A 20,255-nucleotide genomic window follows, 5' to 3' on the forward strand; every position below is an offset into this window, starting at 1 on the left:
GAACCAGGATGGATCCAATAGGAAAATTAAAACCTACAGAAAAATTGAAGAGGCAGAATACAAGTCAAAGAAGGGAATAGACAGTATGTACTCTCTCCCCAGCTCCTGGCTTGTGGTTCATGGGAAAGGGAGACTGAATCTAGAGACAGTGAAGGCTGGAGGCTCCAAAGGGCTTCTGGGAGAAACATAGCAGTGAAACAGATGGGTGGACGCTGTAATCTCCAGGGAGAGTGTGGGAATCTGCCCCAATAGGTCCTTTAACAGGCAACAGCTGGTGACTCCAGTCCCAACGCCCACCATAACCCTGGAGAGTAGTTGGTCGGACACCATTCCAGGGAAATGTTGACTGAGCCCAGGGTTCATCCCAGTTCTTCACATCAGGGACCCCATGGTTATGTTCCCACAGTGACTGGGTGTGAAACAGCCACAGGAGACAGCTACGGTCAGGTAGCAAGCTGGAAAGAGACCCCCTGAAAGGTTTGACCTAAATGACACAGGCCTTGCCCCATGGCCAGAGGCCAGGCTCAATCTTAATTCTTGCCCTGGATTTGAGAGTCACACCATTGGTGCCTTCACCCTACTCCTACCACTATTAGTGTCTGCATCCAGCACAGACCTGGGGTCTGCCTGCCTTACCTACCAGCATGACCAAGGCTACATCTTGACTCAGACATTGCCCCAAAATTCTAGATCCTAGAAGAAAACCAAACATTCAAACTCATGGAGAAATTTCTTTTGTGTGTTATCGCAGGGCAATCAACTTTCCAACTGCCTAGAAAGGAGGATGGTGAGGGCTAAAGAAAGAAAAAGAGACTTTCGAGGTTTCAAAGTAGATGGGGGGAAGGGCTAGGAGATCAGTGCCTCAGAGTGAGCAAAGACAAAGACTCTCTGAGATGGCCATTATTTATTGGGTACCTACAATAATTGGAGTGTCAGGTGACTTAGGGAGCCGCAGTAATCCTATCTTGATAAGGATCTTAGGTTGATCAGCATCTTATGTTGATGAGGACAATAAGGAGAGCATTTTTACAATAGTAGGTGGGATGAGATAGCAGGCTAATAAAGAATTGGTCCTTCCCCCAGGTGAAACCTTTCTCCTTCTTTATTACTACACAATTCTCAGTGGTTCTCGGTTCTCAAAGAACCAGGAGGCAAACTAGAGCTGTTTCTGCATGACATAGGCAGTTACAGGCAAGGTGACATTGGGCCTTAGACAGCTATAATCGTACTTTAATTATGAAATGGTTTTTCCCAAAAAATTTATGTAGAATGGCTCTTGACAGTGTATGTTGTTTTTTGTTTTATTTTGTTTCATTTTTTCTTCTTTCCTTTCTTCTTCGTCAGTTTACTGGGGCTGGAAAATTTTCCTTTTTCCTTGCTTTTAATTCTTTTTGTTACTTTTTTGTTCTATTTCATTTTTTTCTCTTATGCCTTTTTTCTCCCTTTGTTTTTTACTCCCCATATAATTTTTTCCCTCTTTTTCTTTTATCATCTATTTCTCATCACTTTTTTCTGTTACCTTTACCTAATCCTATAAACATCTTTCTATTCAATAGGACTCTCTGTCCCACTTCTCTCTCCTCCTTTTAGTATATAGTTTAAGGTTTCAAAGTTTTCCCCTTGCATTCCCCTGTTCCCAACCCTCTATTTTTTTGTTTTGTTTTTTGGTACCAGGGATCAAACTTGGGTCCTTGTGCTGGCGGAACCACTGAGCTAAATCCCTGGCCCTAACCCTCTATTTTTTTAACAGTATCTCCATAAACCTTTATTAATCTTAAGGTAGTTACACTATAAAATTCTTTTCTACCATTAGTGGAGATGTAGCTGTTGCATTTAGTATATATTAGCTGCAAGTCAATACCTGGGTTGTCTTAGTGTTTACATAATTATGGATTTCTTCTCTGGGGTTAAGGGTGGTACCCAACTTCTTATGGTATGTTAACATCCAATTTGTCTTAGGGCTGGGGATTTAGCTCAGTGGTTTTGAGTTCAATCCCAAAAGAAAAAAACCAAACAATCCAAATTGTCTTGGATGATACTACTGTAGCTGATTTGCTTGGTATTACCAGGGTCACATAATTGCTATTTATGGTTTTCTAAGTAAACACCCAGATTACCTTTGTAACATTAACAATACTAGAGTACATTCCCAGAGAATTCTGTGTTGAGCCAATTACACTGCATTCTCCCCTTCCAAATTAATACAGGTGGTCAGATCTTGGGACAGAGGCAAAAGACCAAAGTAGCCACATCCAAAGTACACCACTGAAAGGTGATTAACTACAATAGTACCTTGGGTCACTATCTTAATTCTTTCCATGATTCTTGCTGCAAACCAAATTGGATGAGAACCAAATCAAATTCAATGGTTAGGCTCAATGTTGACCTTATGAGGAAATTTGATTCTGTTCTCATCCAATTTGGTTTGCAACCACAATCATGGAAAGAATTAAGTTCATGAATCCAGTGAGGTGCCACTGTAAAGAGATTCTCTATAGTAGCTGTGAAACCTTTACACTCTAAGCATCCACAAACCTCAGGACAAAACTAAACAGGTCTGCTACTCCCCCGGCCTGTATTCACCCACTCCCACCTTCCTGCCATGCACACAAACTCTCTGAATGTGGGGCCATAGCCTTTGCATTTGCACCCCAGATCCTGGATGGCTCCCTCCTCAGTATCCCCCATGGTTGTCCCGTCATGCTGTCACCTCAGAACACCCTTGGCCTTCTGACCACCCAGTGCCCCCACAAACCTCCCTTGTATCTCAGACCAATGCAACACCTTGATTTCTTCACAGCATTTGCTCATACTTGCCTGTGTGTTCTCTTCCATTAGCATGAGAGCTATGACAGCAAGGACCTTGTTCGCCCTGTGAACTGTGTCCTGGTGCCTGGAACTGGGCTTGGTATGTGTTGAGGGCTCAGGAAATGCTGGCAGAATCCAATCAGGTGTCCCTGTCGCTGATCCTGCAGGAAAAGCATCTTCTTGGACACTTTCACCTGTTACCAAAAGCAGGCGAGGCAGATGAACCTGGAGACTTAGCTTAAACCAGGAGTTGGCTCAATTCTTCAGCCATTCCCTCAGCTGCCTTTCTTCTTTGTATATCTGCAGTGGGGAAACTGAGGCCTCAGCCTGGCCAGGCCACTTGCAGGCCTATGGCTTTGCACATTGTGGAGCCCAGGACAAAGCTGTCTGTGATCACCCAGGTGGCAACCGATGCCACCACTGCCTCCTGCCCCCTACCACAGTGTTTTAAACTTCTTTGCTATAAAACTATAACACTGAGATCATACTAAAATTTGGAAACTATAAAGAAGTATAATGAAGCAAAAGGAAAATCATTAATCATTTTAACACTTTCACCACACAGATATTTCCTTATTCTCTTTTCAGTGTTTTTCCTTGAGATAATCTGTAAACAATGTGCTACCCTTTGCCTGCCTTCTTATATTGTATTTATTATTACTAGAAATTGTTACACGAGTAAAATTAAACAGCTAAATACTGAAGCTGTTGAGGCAGTTCTTTTACACATTTTTTCCATCCTAACACAAATATCTATCTCCAAATATATGTTTAGATTTTTTTTTTTAATTTCCCCCCAGCCAGGCATAGTGGTGCAAGCCTGTAATCCCAGCATTTGGGAAGCTGAGACAGGAGGATTATGAGTTCGAGGCCAGCCTGTGCTACATGAGTTCAAGGCCAGCCTGAACTACATAGCGAGCCCCCAGTCTCAAAAAAATAAATTAAAAAAAATAAATTCCCCTCACAGGATAAATCCCTCTCCCTCAGATAGGACCCCAATGAATCCCCTAGTCTGGCTTGCAATTTTTGATCCTTCTGCCTCAGTCTCCCCAGTAGCTGGGATTATAGGCATGTGTCACCATGCCAGCCCCCAGATGCCTGTGTCGATATGGTTCTTGATACAATTCCTGGCAAGATGAGGCAAACATAAATGAAAACTTTTAGATCTAAGCACACACAAAAAAAAATCAAAGCCAGGTATGGATTACACACATGTATTCCCAGCACTCGGGGGCTGAGCCCAGAGGATCGCTGAGTTTGAGGTTTGCCTGGGCTACACAGTGAGTTTAAAACCAGCCTGAACTACATAGTGAGACTGTCTCAAAACACCAAAAAAAAAAAAAAAAAGAAAAAGAAAAATCAAAATCCTCCCACATAATTATACAGCACTGCATACTTCCTTTGTAGGTAGTAAACAAATGTAAAATTTTGCGGCTGTTAGACATTTGCCTCTCCTGAAAATCCTGCAGTGGCTTCATCTGTCTGGAGAAGTGAACAGGTCATCAAAATACCAGTGGGCACCTAGAAGACAAAGGGAGAAGAGAAAAACAAATACCAACCCCACTCCCACCACCCAACTTCGTGACCAGCAGCAGAATTCATATCCACATCAGTTCCATTTAATCTTCATACAAATATTTTACAGCTTTATTTTTAAATCATTTACACATATTCATACAAAGAAAAATAAATTTCAGAATGGAATCTGGGGACCATGGTAGTTAAAAAAAAATTCTCTCTGATCATTAGCTACTAAAGACAAGGCAAAAGGCTTAGCAATCCTTAGTGGGGTTCGGGATCTCCCACACGGGGGGACGGTAGAGCAAAGTCCACACTGCTCCCTCTTCCCTCAGTCTTCACGGTGTGGAGGTAATGTTGGGGAAGAACACTTTCCCACTCCCCAAGAAACATTTCAGGATGTACAGCAAAGGATTATGGTAACACTGAGCGCCCTCTTTGCTAGGAATTTGGCAAGATGGAAATCTCAGAACCTACTGTATACACAGTCAGCACAACTCCTACTCATGTCTTTCTAGGAGGCCCACTGCACTCCCCATGGCCTCTGGGCTCCTGCTAAGGTCCCAGGACAGAGCCTTTGATCTGACTCCGATTCCCCACCAGGTCATTCTACATAAGAGCCTTCACCTACCCCACAGCCAGCTAGCCCCAGCTGCTCCTGAGGACCCCTGCAATAACGACACGAGTTACCGCATCAGGGTCATACGCTCAGGGAACCCAAGCTCACAGCCAGAGAGGTGGTCCAAAAGCAGCAGATCTGTGAGCACCTACACCAACACTTGGTTCTATAGAGCCAAAATCAAATCCATCCTCTGTCCAGCGGGCCAACACCCACCATATCTCAGCCCAGACAGACGCCCAGCAGAGCCTCCTAACACAACTGTCCTCAGAAGCTGGACCGTTACCAATTCCTAGTTACACGGGGGAAGGACAGACATTACAAATGTGGGAGACCCTACAGAAATGGCAGCTGATGACAACAGTTACCCATATCCTTGGGTCCTACCCAGAAAGCAGCACCAAGAAAGGGCATGATGAGCAGAGAGATCTGTAGCTGGATGCGCAGCCCCTGAATTACCAAGGGACACAGACAACAGCTCCTTTCCCTACAATTACATAGGACCTAGAATCTGAACGATCCACCCCTGCACTGGGGCAGCTCCTGAGAAGCCATACCGCCTATGGTCATCGGCCCAGCCCCTTGGAGGCCCACTGGGGGAAAGGGTGTCACATCCAGGGCGGAGACCCCTCCAGGTGGGCACTCACAGGGCAGCCCGTCCCACTGTCACTGGGGCAGGCCGAACATGGCAAGGAGGGCAGACAGGTCCCGGGCATCCGCCGCGCTGTAGGCATCGCTCTGGCCCAACATGGACAATGCCAGACGCAGGGTGCTCCAGATGTTCTCTGACATGGCACCCCCCTCCCCCCGAGGGCCCCGGCTCTTTCTCTGCATGTTCAGGGCCTCCAGAAAGTGCTCCACAGCCTCCCTGTGGGGAAGAGGAAGAATGAGAGCTGGTGAGGAAAACAACAGTCGGAGGAGGCAGGTTAGGGACTCAGCCAGGGAGGGAGAGAGCGGGCACTGGTCAGACAAGGCAGGACCACACAATCGGGAGCCAGCCTGAAGGCGGGAGGAAACAGTGCACCCACTCGGGACTCAAAGTCCTCTCACCGGTGGGCCCCCAGGTTGATGCAGCTGATGCCCAGGTTATAGCGAGACCGGATGTAGCCAGGCTGTAGCTCAAGGGCCCTGCGGTACGCAGCCACTGCTTCCTCACTCTGGCTCCCGTTGGCCAGGGTGGCCCCGAGCTTATTCCACAGCAAATAGTCCTGGCATAGGGATAGAGAAGGGCTGGGAACATGAGTGGGCTCACATCAAGTTCTGCCCACTCCTCCCCTGCTTCACTACTACTCAGCTCCTATGTGCTACCAACCCACCCTACCCTCCTCAGCAGTTCCTGTACAGCCATGATGTAAGCCCTGCCTCACACAGACCCTTCTGCTAGCCTCCTGAGTCAGCTGGCACATGCATGCTGAAGGAACCAGCCCATGCACAATGACTCTTCCACTAGGCCCTGAGCTGTGTCCCATTCCCACTCCTTGCCCGAGGCTCACATTGGGACGAACACTGAGGGCAGCTGTGAAGCAGTCCACGGCCTTGTCATATTCCCCACTCAGGTTGAAGAGGACCCCCAAGCCACACTGCACATCCGCGTCGATGGATGTCGGGTCCAGGCGCACAGCAGCCAGGAAGAGCTCTTTTACCTCAAGAAACAGGGAGCTGGGTGAGGAGAAAAGAACATTAAAAAAGTAAGTAAATGGACACATCTATATTCCTACCATTCGAGTAAGTCCTTAAAAAGTCAACCATATCCCCAAGATTCATCGAGGTATCGGTCATCCCCCCACGGCCAGATTCTGACTGAGAGACCTGCTGTGTCACCCACACTGCCCTGCAGAACACAGAGCTCCTTCGAGTTGACCCTGGGATTCCCATCCCACTCTTCCAGCCCATCCCAGTCAGTCCAAACTCCCAAATTCAAGGCCACGCTCCCACTAGGACCCAGCTGACCCCTCCTCACCCCAGAAACCCCTCACACTCACTCAGACAACAGAGACCCCAAGATCCGCTTGCCAGAGCCCAGTCCTGCCCCTCCAGCCCCTTCTTCCCTGGGCACCACCAGGTGGGCATAGGCTGGGGTGCAGCACAGCCAGTCCCGCAGCGTCTCACAGGCCTGTCGCTGCAGGGACTCATTCGTGAAGCTCACAGCCAGCGCCATCAGCGCCATCCGGTTGTCTGGCTTCAGCTCCAGACACCTGTTCGGGCAGGGAGGAACGGGGTGGTGTCTGCAGAGACACTGGCACCCATCAGCACCCCAAGATCTAACAGGGAGCTAACAAAGTCTCCAATCAAAGAAGGGGAAAGTTTCAGCAGCCAAGGAACCAGCCAGGATCCCAGAAATAAAATCAAACTCTAATGGCAGACTAGAACCAGTTCTCACCAGCTCATGCCAAACCTGAGTCTCATCATGAGAAAACACATGTGCTGGCAGCCAGAAAGACAGCAGCAGGGATCTGGCCGGGGCCCTCCAATCACCCGGCCCTCACCCTCTCACTACTCACCTCCTCAGTGCACTGATGGCTAAGAGTTCTTGCTCGTTCTCCGCCTGGGTGGTGCCCAGGTACTGCCAAGCCTAGAGGAAGCCAACAGATCCGCCACTGCTGTGGCTGCCTGTTCATCCTGCTGCTCGCTCCCCAGCCCCAGCCAAGGCCTTAGCCACCCTTGGAGCCACCCTCAACACAGGAGGACGCAGCCAGGAAGACGAGCCACTCACTTCCATGTGCTTAGGATCCTGCTGCACAGCTGCCTCAAACAGCAACACAGCATTTGGCAGGTCCCCCTCCTGAAGTCGCCGTAGCCCTTCTTCGAAAGGCTGAGTGTGATCACGCAGGGGATTGTCCTCCTCAAACTGGTAACCCTGCAAGGAAGGGACTCAAGTAAGAAACTGTCCAGGAGGGGGCATCACGGTCAGAGCAGCAGGGATGCAAGGACAAGGACCAGAACAGACATGCAGAAGCTGAAGACTTCCACACAGGCGTCCGAATCAAATGCTGGCCAATTCCCCATGTTATAAAGATCACCTATGACTCCAGCAAAATCATTCAGTGTCAGAATCAAGCTGCCACGTGCTGCTTAAAATAAGAGAAAAGTCAGACAAGCCTACAGACTCTGATCTGTGCTGGGATGAGGTGATTTATGAAGTCTTCACAGACCTGTGTTCCCATATCCTTGCCTGCTCACCACCTGATAGAACACATATCCTAACAGGTCTCGCTTATTACAGAAATGAGATAAACTCTCCTTAGCTATTCAAAGCGCATTTATTATTACCCTTCAATAACGTATTTTATGACTTATGTCTAGATGCGGTCATATGTGGGGCTTTTCAGAGGTAGTGGATCTAGGGCATGTGACTCTGGGATTAAGTGTGTGAGGCAGGAATTACGGGAGTGTGATTACTAAATTACTCAAACTGATTGGTTTGGCATAGTTCTGGGTGTGGATAATGGGAAGGCCCAGCTTGGGTGTGAGTGCTACCTGTCCTAGGGGCGAATAGCCAGGATACAATAGAAGGGACAGAAAGAGGGCTGCTGGGGTCACTTACTGCTTGCTACTTCACTCCTGGCTGCCTTCTGCCTGCCCTGCCATGGACTGTTTCTCCTCTGCAATGCCTCTCTGCCATGATGCCCTGCCTTGGCACCAGGTGACTATGGACTGAAACCTCTACAAACTGTGAGCTAAATAAATCTTTCCTCCTTTAACTTTGAATGTCGGGTATTTGTCTCAGCAAAAGGAAAAGTAACTAAGACAATGTGATATTGTGTGAAGGAAATGCAACTTGGAATCAGAAACCCTATCATTCCAATGCAATTCTTAGCTAGCTCACAGGGTCAGCATATACACAGACTGGATAACACCTGAAAATGTTAATTTATTCCCCTATTTCATTCTTAATAAATATAGGTACCAATCTGTATCTAAGTAGCAACTGAAAGCTGGACTGCAAAATCTGGAAGACAGAGAATATTTCCGTGAGACTCTACTCTCTTCTAGCTGAGGATTTCTCATTTGAGAAAAAGAGTTATGATACTACCTACAAACCTTTGTGGACTAGGAAGGTAATAGGGTAAGATGGACATCTCTGGTAAGCCAGATGACTTGGGACAAGCAAATAAAATACTCCTTTGGGGGAAATAAGTAGTTACCATCACAAAACAATGCACCAAAATGTAAACAAAGTTTAAAACAGAGTAAAGGACAAATTAGAACGAAACTGTACCTAAGAAAAACATGATATCCTATTCATTATTATAGAGAAACTGGTGAAGAATCAGAAACAAATATTACCAGCAAAGTTCTAAATCATTCTAAGCCATCAGTGGCAAATTATTCTTGTCACAAAGGAAAATTAAATAATTACAACTGTGATTCAAGAAGTGAAATACACTAGAGAAGATGGATCTGAGGTAGATACATAATAAAAAGTATATTTATGGTGAAAATTATTATGATCTTGGGATATCTTTATAATTTGGTTTTCTACTAGTACATGTCTGCAGTTCACATTCAATTACATTCATGGCAGGAAGTTGGTACACATACATTAGGGACATGTAGATACATGTGCATTTGTACAGTATTAAAAACTCAGTTGGGGATGTGGCTCAGTGGTAGAGCATGTGCTCAGCACACGTGAGACCCTGGGTTCATTCCTCATTACCACACACACACACACACACACACACACACACAAACTCAACAGGCAGAAAAGGACCCTAGACCAGATTTTAGCCAAATTTTTCAGTAAAGGGTCAAGCAATAAATATTTTGGGTTGCAACTACCCAACTGCATCAGAGTAGTACAAAACCAGCCAGAGACAATATGTAAAAAAATGAGAATTGGTTTTTACAATAAAACTTTATGGCCACTAAAATTTGAATTCTATTTTATTTTTGTGTCACAAAGTATTACTCTTTTATTTTTATTTTTTCAACCACTTAAAAACGTTAAAGCCATTCTCAGCTAGTGGGCCATGTAATGACAAACAGCCCAATTTATTCCACACGCATGGTTTACTGGCCCCTTCCCTAGACTCTCAGAATGTGCTAAGACAAATCCTTTTTCACTAAACCTCAACTGCTGCCCATCATCAGCCCATGCTGTAACCTACCCCATGGGAAACACAGATTACTGTCATCTATAATGTAATTCCTCCCTCTCAAAACTATTGGGAACACAAAAGAGAATATTCACCACAGCCTTATCAAAAAGCTTACAATACTATTTTCAACAGGTATTATCCTCATTGCTCTAGGTACTTCCTTGAGATACAACAGCCTGTATGTGACACCCAGGAGCGATCCAAATGCTCTTCATGTGTCTTCAGTGGATAACATAACAAATGAGTAACATCCCCTTTCAGCCACAGCAATCTCTAGGCTCCCTCTCAGCCTTGGTATCTATCCTCCTTGAGGTTTCATCAATTACTAACCAAAGAGTTATTTTTTAACAGTAAGCCAAGCACAAAGACCCATAATCCCAGCACTCTGGGAGGTGAGTTCATGCCCATCATGGACAACATGGCAAGACGCTCTCTAAATAAAAAACAACTGGGGATGTAGCTCAGTGCCGAGGCCCTGGGTTCAATCCCCAGTATGGGGAGAATATTTGTATAGATGGAAAAAGAATCCTCTGAAGGAACCTTCAAAACCCCACAAAATACAGAATAAGCTTGACATCACTGTTACATTCTGAATACTCTAACAAAGCCAAAATCATTATGTCTGAATTGTTCGCTATTAGAGAGCAATAAAGTACAATATTTTTTATGGCACATTCATGCAAGTTTTTCTAATCCTAATTTTGCAATGTCTCAAGGTATCAATAATATCAAACAGGGTTCATGAATCTAAAATTCTAATTATATTTTTTAACTTTTAACCAAAAAAATGTATTTTGCCCAGCATTTCATAAACATGCAAGTAATAAATGCTAACAGGAGGATGATGTTCACATGAAGTAAATACTATGTCTACATTTATTAAAAGCATAGAAATTTTGGGCCAGGGATTTAGCTCAGTGGCACCATACCTGGCTCACAACCACAAAGTCCTGAGTTCAATCCCCAGTACCAAAAAAAAAAATAGCATAGCGATTTTTATCTAAAATGTATAACTTGCCATAAGTTAATGGGGTCTACGCAACTTGCCAAACTATTAACAAAGAATAATAAAAGCACTGTCTATAGGAAAGTCTTTCCATTCTTTCTTTTCTGAATTCTACAGAAAGAACTGAAATCATAGCAAAATGCAGAGCAAGGTCCCAAGAAAGAAGCTCTCCTTTATTGTACCACGTAAGAAAGTTCTCAGAAAAACCCAAGAGATCAGACTGGAATAATAAGCAAAATCATGTATTCTCCTAGTACTCAATTTTCGTTGGTTCTCAAAACCTAGCTTGCTCGCTCTCTCTCTCTCTCTCTCTCTCTCTCTTTTGTTCTGCTACATCATCAGCTTTTTTTTTTTTAATTTTTTGTTGACACAGAGTCTTGCTAATTCACTAAGCTGCCCAGCCTGTGGTCAAACTTGTGTTCCCCTTCCTCAGCCTCTCAGAGTGCTGGGATTACAGGCCTGCACCACAACACCCTGCCACTCTAATCTGTTTGAAGTGATCCTGTACAAAATTCTGCCCAGGCTTTGCACAGCTCTCTCTCCGTGTCAAGATCTTTTCCCACACCCTGCTGCGCATCTCAGGCTCTGGCTCTAGCCCCTGAATCCTTCCCCAACCACATCAGAGCCAAGAAAAGACATCACTCAGGTCCTGTTTCGCCGTTTTTAAAGCCAAGCAATTCTTTCCCTTTCTCCTCACGCTTCAGTTCCAGAGCTCATTAGCCATATCCTCAATTCCCCACAACCCTCAAGTAAGATCCTGATGTAACTTACACTTCTAAGTCCATAGCAAATGTCACATGCAAAATTCAATCATCTTTTACCACTAACTACTGGGAAATTTTTCGAATACTTAAATTATTTGATGTAATTCTTTAAAACCCTAAACTGGGGCAAATGCCTGGTACCTACAAAAAGAGGTTAGAGCCATGGATTTAGCTCAGTGGCACTGCACCTGCCTCACAAGCACAAGGTCATGAGTTTAATCCTTAGTACCAAAAATTAAAAAAATAAATAAATAAGATTTAAAACAGAATGTAAATTGAACTTGTGAGCTAAAAAGAAAATAGTAGCTATGTACTAAGGTGTGGAGGCAGAGGGACAGTGTATCAACCACCAGTTCCTACCAAAGGAGTCGGGAATTGTAGTAACTTGCCTCCGTCAGACCTCCAAAGCACACCCACTTCCTCTGTACTCTCCATGCCTCACATGCGAGCTTCCTGCACAGCACTGTGCCCCTGGGCCACCATATTTAACGAGAGTATCTTATTAGCCTGTATATCTCAAGAATAAAGCACACATTCAATTACCGAAGGACAACACAAGCAAAGGTATGATTCAGACCTCTTTTCATGGAAAGCAGCTTAAGAAAATACTGAAAAGACCTTTGTGTGGACATTCTTCAAAATCAGAATTATAGCAAAGTCACTAAAGAAGAAAATTCTAGATCCTGGGTTCCTACCTTATCATAGGAAGCAGATGTGAGGTCATCGTAGTCAGAGAGCCACGGATGAGCCTCAGCATCTCGCTTTGCCATCTCCTCCAACTCAGCCTGCAACTTGTCCCAGAAATCAACATCAGACTGTAAGGAAGGGAAGGCAGGTAGAGAGAGAAGCGCCATCAGGACCACCCCGTGCTGCCCTCCAGCCTCAGGGATGCATGCCCTGGGCACTAGGTGCTCAATTTCAGGGTGTCAAGGAACCCAATGAAGAGCTTTTTCAAATGCAGATTCCTAGATCCTACCCTTGATTCTGGCAGTAGCCGGAGGAGTGATGCCCAAGAGTCTGCATTTTGAAAGCACCCACAGGACCCCTTCATAATTCTGATGGGGCGGATCGAGGATATGAAGAAACAGTCTTCACCACCTCCCATGTTCATGCACCACTCTCCCCAAGGGGGTGCTTGCTCACAGGGACCCCACGCCCACACTATCTGCTCTCACCTCGATAGCAGATTTGGCTCGCTCAAACTCCATGTCAAGGGCAGATCTGTTTACCGGCCTTGTGAACTGGTCAACCCAGGCATCTGAAGTACCCTGTGACAAAGATGGGAAGTCAGCTCCACCTCCACCAGCACAGACCAAAGACCCACTGACCACCACCAGCCTGGACCCTGAGAGTGTTCTCAGATTCTCTTTCCCACCCACTCAGGACCTGGATGCTATCGAGACAAGCTGATGATGAATCCCTTTCCCATCTGGAACCACAGAACAGTGAGGCCCAGGTCCAGGGCACCAGCTGGCTGAAACAGGCTGGGAAGTGGCAATGTCCTACCTGCTGCTGTATAAACTCTGCTGCCCACTGTTCTGCCTGAGCTCGGCCCGACCCTGCAACGGACTCCAGGGACACCTGGCCCTCGCCAATCTGCCGCACGAATTTCAGGAACTGGGGCACAGAGACACACAGAGGCACCTTGGGAGAGGACTTCCAGGTGTGCACTCAACCACGCCCAAAAGGACCCTGCACTCGCCTCTCCCTGGCCACCTCTACCTGAAAACATGATGTGCTAAAGGCCCTGAAAAAAATCAGACAGCAAAAAGACAATGCTTTCTGCCTCTAGAGATTCCAGAGGCACCAGAAGAGAAAGGGTTAGTTGGCAAGGAATAAGGGAAAGAATCCTGGAAGGAAAAACCGGAACCCTGTTTCTTTCTCTAGAAAGAAAGGAACAGCCCTACGATCTCGTCTCCTCTTTAAAAGTCGGGTAGGAGGAGCAAGACTCTTGCCTTCTAAGACCAGCTCTGCTGAGCACAGCAAGAGTGGGCGTCACTCACCTCAGAGTTAGCCAATTTGGGGTCATCAACCTTGGCCACAAAGTCGCTGGCCGTGTGCTGTAGATCCTCCTCAGGGTGATATTCATCATTCCTGGACAGGTAAGGAAACCTAATCACACAACTCAGTCCTCCTGCACCTTCCCCAAGCTACTCCCCCCAATCCTGGCCCATGGCAGCTATGGTTCCTATGGGAAGAAAGGCGAGGGAAACAGAAATCTCTTGTTGAGGACACACAAACTCCAATTTACATTCCAGAAAGACATTTTGGCAGGAGTGGGAAGTACTGTATGAGTTACACTTTTTTTTTAACCTCTCACTTTCCCAAACATAGCTATGCAGAGAGGTGGAACAGACAGCAGCAAGCTCAAAATTAAAAGGGGGAAAAAAAAAATTAAAAGGGGAACAGGGAACATAGAGTTATGACATTCTAGTGGGGAAATTAGGATTACCTGTAACTGAAATATAAATTCATAGGGACTAACGATACAAGTGGAAATGTTAAGAAAGTGAAAAAGAAGGGATGTGAGTTGGAGGAGGCTGGGAATGCTGTGATATCCCACCCCTTTCACAGTGACCCCTGAGGATGCTGGACTCACCAGTGATCCGCGGTGGCTGCTCCCTCAGGCTCTCCCAGCCACAGCTTCTCCTCGGACTGCTCCAGATACTCCTCAGCCCAGCGGGCCGGCGACACAGACAAGGGGTCTGCAAGGAGCACAGCTGGAAATCAGCCCGAGATTGGGAAGGTAATACTCATCCTAACAGATCCTCTTAACCAAGACGAAGCCGACAACACAGTTACTCCCACAGAGACCCCTGGCCAAAAGAAAATTCTACTAAATCTTCAACATCCTCTCCAGTGGCCAACTCACTCCCAAGGGGCCTGGCATGACGATTATGTAACAGGAGATCCAATTAGGAGGCTCCAGAAAGATTAAGAACCAAATTCTCAAAGTACAAAGACCTCAAAAAGAGACAGTAGACACCAGGGCTCCCAGCTTCCTCATTAGTACCTGTAGCCTAGATTCTCTCTGCTCAGAGCTGTACCACCTCGTGCTGGAGCCTCCGTCCACTGGAATATGCCAACCGAGACCCTGAGAAGCCGAATGCTAAGCTAGAATGTGCCAAACAAGCACACAGCTCAACTGACTCCTGTGTATGATTGCACCTCTCTTGACACTACCACCCAGGCTGAGTCACGGTTCTGGACTCACTTTAGGAGGCCACGTTTTTAGTTCTAACTGCAAAAATTATCCTAGAAGGTGTAGTGGCAAAGTGCACTGCTATAACATCAGAATAAATATTATCAAGGCACAAAGTACCTGAGTGTGCTGAATTCTTTCTCAACCTCCAGGACTTTGTCCTACTGTCCCGGGGCAAGAAGGAAAAACAAAAAAAAACAACAACAAAAACCAGGGCGCCTACAGAGCAAGTGAACTCCCACAGCCTCACAAGTCAGCCACTGACAGTCACCCAGGCTCTGTTCCCACCCTGAAGATGTTTCACTGCTTTTAACTCTTGAAAAGGCAGACTTATTACCTCAGTAACAATGCACAACAAAACTTTCCCTTCCACTTTAACTGAGACTTTGGCTGAATAATATCAGCAAAGACCTCAAAATCCAAGAAAGCAATGTCAAAATCTGAAAAACAAAGGGTCAAGGGTCTCAGAATACATAAGTAATATGTATCCTGTAACTAAAAATACGGTTTATAGTTTATCTTTGGTCATGGATCCCATCTCCTAAATCCAAGGACTCTAAACAATTACACCCCGACTCTGCTCTCTTATTCCTATAGACCACACTTCTCTTTCTTCAACTAGACTGTTGGCTCAAGCGTGGAGACTGGAAAGGAGACACTTAGCCCCTGGACAGGCCTCATCACCTCCCAGGTCCCCAGTCCACTCTTGGAAAAGCAGTCCTGCTCCTTAGCCTCTGTTCCCTCCCTTCTCTCCAGGGCTTCACAAAGCCTGTTCTGGCCACACAGACTCCTCAAATCCGAACAGATGCTCCCCAAATTCCCAGGAACATTTCTGTGAAATGCTCCTCACAATGACAAGAAGCAACAGAAAAACTAGAAAGCACCTGGACTTCACCACAGACACCAAGCACGTTACAGGGGAGAAAATCCCACAAGGGAGGAAAGTCATCCTCAAATTGCTATAACTCGGCATTTGGCTGTATCTATTAGCCACAACACACACAATTTTCTGGTACTAGGAATCTGCTCCAACAAAAGTCAAATAAAAATACCAGAATTACAACTGGCCTTCCAAGTGTCTTTAAGAAATCCTCACAGAAAATCAGGTCCATCTGCAAGTGTCTGAGATCAAAGCAGCTAAGGCCGAAAAGAGAAGGACCTGTGCTGCGAAGAGTCAGATCCAATGACCTGGATCCAGCTTGTAATGTCTCCCGCACACAGGCTCTCATTACGGACTTACCCCACCTAGGTCTCAAAACCGGAAACACAGAGCTTCCTACTCTTATCAAGGAAAGTTTTTGCTTAATAGCACAGAGGGAAAAAAACGTAAGTTCTGGAGTCACCCACCCTCATTCAAATCCCAACTCCACCACTTACTGTACATCCACAAATTACTCAGAACTCTACATTTCTCTTCCCTATCTATAAAATAGAAATAATAATAGACATCTCACGGGGGTTTCTATGAAGACCAAAACACAGAGTAACAAATGTTAGCAACTATCGTTACTATCTACTCATGGCAAGCCCACAATAAAATAGAAAACATCACAATGAGATTATTATTCCTTTTATTCCATAGCCTCTCCCACCACCCAGGAAAGGTTTGTTCTGCTACTGCTGTCCACTGCATTTCCTATGCAAGTGCAGGCTTCCATCTCACCAGCCTATGAGCCTATGAGCCTCAAGAACCAAGCCACCTGAGGCTGCCTAAAGTCAAGAACACTAAAAGATGTGTTTTATCTTCCGATGTGATCAAACACAAGATACAGATTTGGTCAGAAGATTTAGGATGGGAGGAATTCTATCGGGAAATACAGTAGATGGAAACCTGAGTTTCACATGGCGATGGAAGAGTTCTGTATCTTGGTTTTAATGGTGTTTAGGCAAATCTAAAAATATGATAAAGCTACATGAAACTATTCATACATATCCGCGTACAGATACAGATACACACACACACACACACACACACGGGCATATAAAAATGGTGAGCTTTAATAAGATCTGTGGGCTGTAACAACAAGTCACTGATTTTGATATTGAACATAACCAAGAAATATGCAAAATGTCACCATCAGGTGAAACTGGGTGAAGGGTAACAGAACTTTCCTATATACTATTTTTGTTTTGTTTGCAATATCCTGTGAAACTATAGTTATTCCCATATAAAAAACTAAAGAAAACTGAGCTTCCAGGTTCCTCTTAAACTTGATTTTAGAATCTTAGTAGTAGGGTTTTCACATGAGAATTAATCTTGGTATGGTGGTACACACCTGTAATGCCAGCATTCAGTGGGCTGAAGCAGGAGGACTGTGAGCTAAGAGTTCAGCCTACTTTACATTGCAAATTCAAGGCCAGCCTGGACTGCATAGTGCGACCCTGTCTCAAATAAAATAAAATAATAAGATTTTTTTAAAGTATAGCCTCTTGACTCAAAATCTATTTATCCACAGTTCAGTTGTTAACTATATCACTGATACATTGACCACAAGTGCTATGAGAAAGATAAAAAGAAGTGAAGTATGAGAAAATCAACTTCCTATAGGTCTTTCTCCCAGATTTTCATTCATTCATTCATTTCCAAAGTCCCACTACGTGCAAAGCAACATACTGCTGCAACAGGACACACTTACGAGGGCAGATCTCACACAGCTCAGCCTGCCCTCCCGGTGCTCACGTCCCTGCCCTGGGAGCAGGCCTAGCTCCAGAAGGTACAGAACAGAAGAGCTCTCCAAGGAGAACTCAACAGGTAAGACAGGTCCAGGACGTCTTCGAAAGTTGTTTAAAAGTTAAGGAAGTTTCCAAGGTTGCAAGCAATAGAACAAAAATCTCATTCATCTTTAAGGCTCATCGTAGCAGCGACCTGTTCTTTTCTGAGTTACTGAAAATGACTCGCGACTACACCTTACAACAGAACTCTGTACAGTAAGGGAGCAGCACTTACGTTTGAGGATTGTGTGAAAACTGAAAGTTTGTCTGGCAGAGAATCTTTGCTACAGCTCAGATTTTCACCTGAAGCAATTCCATAGGGAAGATTCTCCGGTTTAGCAGGATGGTTATCAAAAGTATCAACCCCAGAACCAAAAACACATGTATTTTAATATCATCTGTTATCAAATACTTTGGGAAAATCTTTCCAAATCTCAGTTTCCTCATCCACAAGATGTTAGCATTTTATATTACAGGAACTGGGCATGTGGCTCAGTGGTGGAACATGTACTAAGCATATGCCATCCCCCAGATTAAAGTACAATAATAAGCTACATCCACCTGCTAAGTGTCGTGTGACAATCAAACTATCAAACACAAGAGCACCTGTTATTCTACCTTAACTCCAGCTATGGCCAGGAAAGTGTCTTGATTTTTTAAAAGACCAGCAGATTTTATTAAATGAGATTTTGGCGGTTCTTCTCTTGTGTGTGGAGGAAGACCAACCTTTAGCAGAATAAAAAGAACAATGATATGACTTCCTTGAGAGTCTAGAACAGTAGTGGTGAACCTACAGCACGTGTGTTACTTGTTTTTCTTTCAAGACAAAAGATGTTAACGCATGAGTTGCTTTTTCTAAATTAAAACCGCAGTACTCAGGTTTAATTGCAGTGTTGGCACTGTGTGATAAATAAGCAGGTTTGGGAATATAGTTTGGGGACTAGGTCTCTAAAAGTTCTGCCATCACTGGTATAGATTCTTTGTAACTTTCTCCATTTGCTCCTTATTACTGTATTCATGATTTCTCAAAGTGCAGAAGGGTGGACAATGCTTCTCTTTGTCAGCAATCAGAAAGAAGAGGCTGAATATAACGACTTCCCCCATCATCCTGCTCCTCGTCAGGCAGGCTTCGGGGAAGAAGAATCAACCCCAAGGAGTGCAGTGAGCAATGAACATTCTCAAAGACAGAAAATCGGGCTGAGTCCCCAAAGCCTGTACCAAGGAAGAAGAGCACAAGAAGGCCTAGGAGAACAGCCTGACAGCTGAATACACAAGGTCTGGAATCAACGAGCCCAGCGTCAAATCCCAGTCACCACTTACAGACCAGAGTCACCTGGAGCTAACTGTTTTGCCTCTAAACCTCAGCATTCTTATCTATAAACTCAGATGAAAAACAGTAACTATCTCTAGGGTTCTCGTAGGGATTAAATAGATAATGCATTTCAAGGCACTTAGCACAAAGACTGAAAGATAGTGCAGTATGTAAGTGTTAGCTATCAGCCATTTTTGTCATCATAATAAGGCCTTTGCCCTCCAAAACCACACAGTAATCCCTTGGTATTCCTCAGGGAATGGTCCCCAAACCCCCTACCCCAGACACCAAAATCTACAGATCCTCAAGTCTCTCTCTCCCTTGTAACAGGAGAGTATCTGCATATAGCCACATATCCTCCTAAATACTTTAAATCATCTCTAGATCACTTATAACATCTAATACAATGTAAATGCTAAATAAATAGCTGTTACATTGCTCAGGGAACAAGAAAAAAGGTCTATACATGTTTAGCACAAACTCAAATTTTTCCCAAATATTTTCAATCCACAGTTGGTTGAGTCCACAGATGAGGAATGCAGACACAGAGGGCTTTGAACTCCACAACCACACCTGTCAAGGCCCCAATCCTGCTGAGGGTGACCCATGACCAGAATCCCAGGCCCCCTGTGAACAGTTCCCTTCCTGGGTAACTCTGCCACTCATTCAATCTCTGGCTTCTGTCTACTAAACTAAAGTAATAAAGCTCCTGACAGTAAAGAGACAGACCCAGCTCCTCATTCTCTATCCAAAACCTCTTATCAATTCAAAACGAGTCCTCTGTTTAATGTACATTACTATTCAATTCCCCATTATCAGGCCGGGAATTTAGCTCAGTGGTTCCGGCACCTGCCTTGCAAGCCCAAGGTCCCAAGTTCAATCCCCGGACCAAAAAAAAAAAAAAAAAAATTCCCCATTATCAAAGTCAAGTCCAGCGTCCTTCAAAAATGCCAAGGCTCACCTGTAACTTCAGCGATGAATTCCTGGGACCAGTCAGTCTCATTATAATCCTGAGTCACATCCACAGCATCTCCAGCTGCAAGAAACTCCTGGGCCCAGTTCTCAGACAAGGCCAAGTCTGCCACACCAGGGGCTTAAAAGAGACAGAGAAGACTAAGAAAAAACAAAATATATACAGAACATCCCATCGTGCCTAAGTGCACAGGAAAACACTGTCCCTGTCTCCTCCATATCTCAGTTCCAGATGCTGAC

The 20,255-nt window shown here is 45.0% G+C and overlaps 1 protein-coding gene across 11 annotated transcripts in view; it reads right to left on the reverse strand.

Moving 5' to 3' along the window:
- The window catches only part of Pex5 (peroxisomal biogenesis factor 5), a 54,137-nt gene that overhangs the window by 32,230 nt on the left and 1,652 nt on the right, over positions 1 to 20,255 (reverse strand). For 7 of the 11 annotated variants that reach the window (XR_015452172.1, XR_015452175.1, XR_015452174.1 and 4 more), the window contains exons 5-17: positions 20,005 to 20,136; positions 14,417 to 14,522; positions 13,821 to 13,911; positions 13,324 to 13,434; positions 12,993 to 13,085; positions 12,513 to 12,632; positions 7,659 to 7,802; positions 7,447 to 7,517; positions 6,928 to 7,140; positions 6,439 to 6,604; positions 5,996 to 6,153; positions 5,593 to 5,813; positions 2,818 to 4,329 (exon numbers count right to left, since the gene is read on the reverse strand). Coding sequence is in view for 2 of the 11 variants with exons in the window: in XM_004869490.4 (XP_004869547.1) it covers positions 5,612 to 5,813; positions 5,996 to 6,153; positions 6,439 to 6,604; positions 6,928 to 7,140; positions 7,447 to 7,517; positions 7,659 to 7,802; positions 12,513 to 12,632; positions 12,993 to 13,085; positions 13,324 to 13,434; positions 13,821 to 13,911; positions 14,417 to 14,522; positions 20,005 to 20,136 (1,607 nt within the window). In the remaining 9 variants the exon portion in view is untranslated. Of the gene's footprint in view, positions 1 to 2,817; positions 4,330 to 4,421; positions 5,814 to 5,995; positions 6,154 to 6,438; positions 6,605 to 6,927; positions 7,141 to 7,446; positions 7,518 to 7,658; positions 7,803 to 12,512; positions 12,633 to 12,992; positions 13,086 to 13,323; positions 13,435 to 13,820; positions 13,912 to 14,416; positions 14,523 to 20,004; positions 20,137 to 20,255 lie in introns of those variants that run through there. The other 4 variants (XR_015452177.1, XR_015452178.1, XM_004869490.4 and 1 more) reach the window with 4 other exon arrangements.

Source organism: Heterocephalus glaber, unplaced genomic scaffold (genome assembly GCF_053883595.1).
Source record: "Heterocephalus glaber isolate CG9 unplaced genomic scaffold, H.glaber_assembly_v1.0 deba00001444, whole genome shotgun sequence".
Lineage (NCBI taxonomy): Eukaryota > Metazoa > Chordata > Mammalia > Rodentia > Bathyergidae > Heterocephalus > Heterocephalus glaber.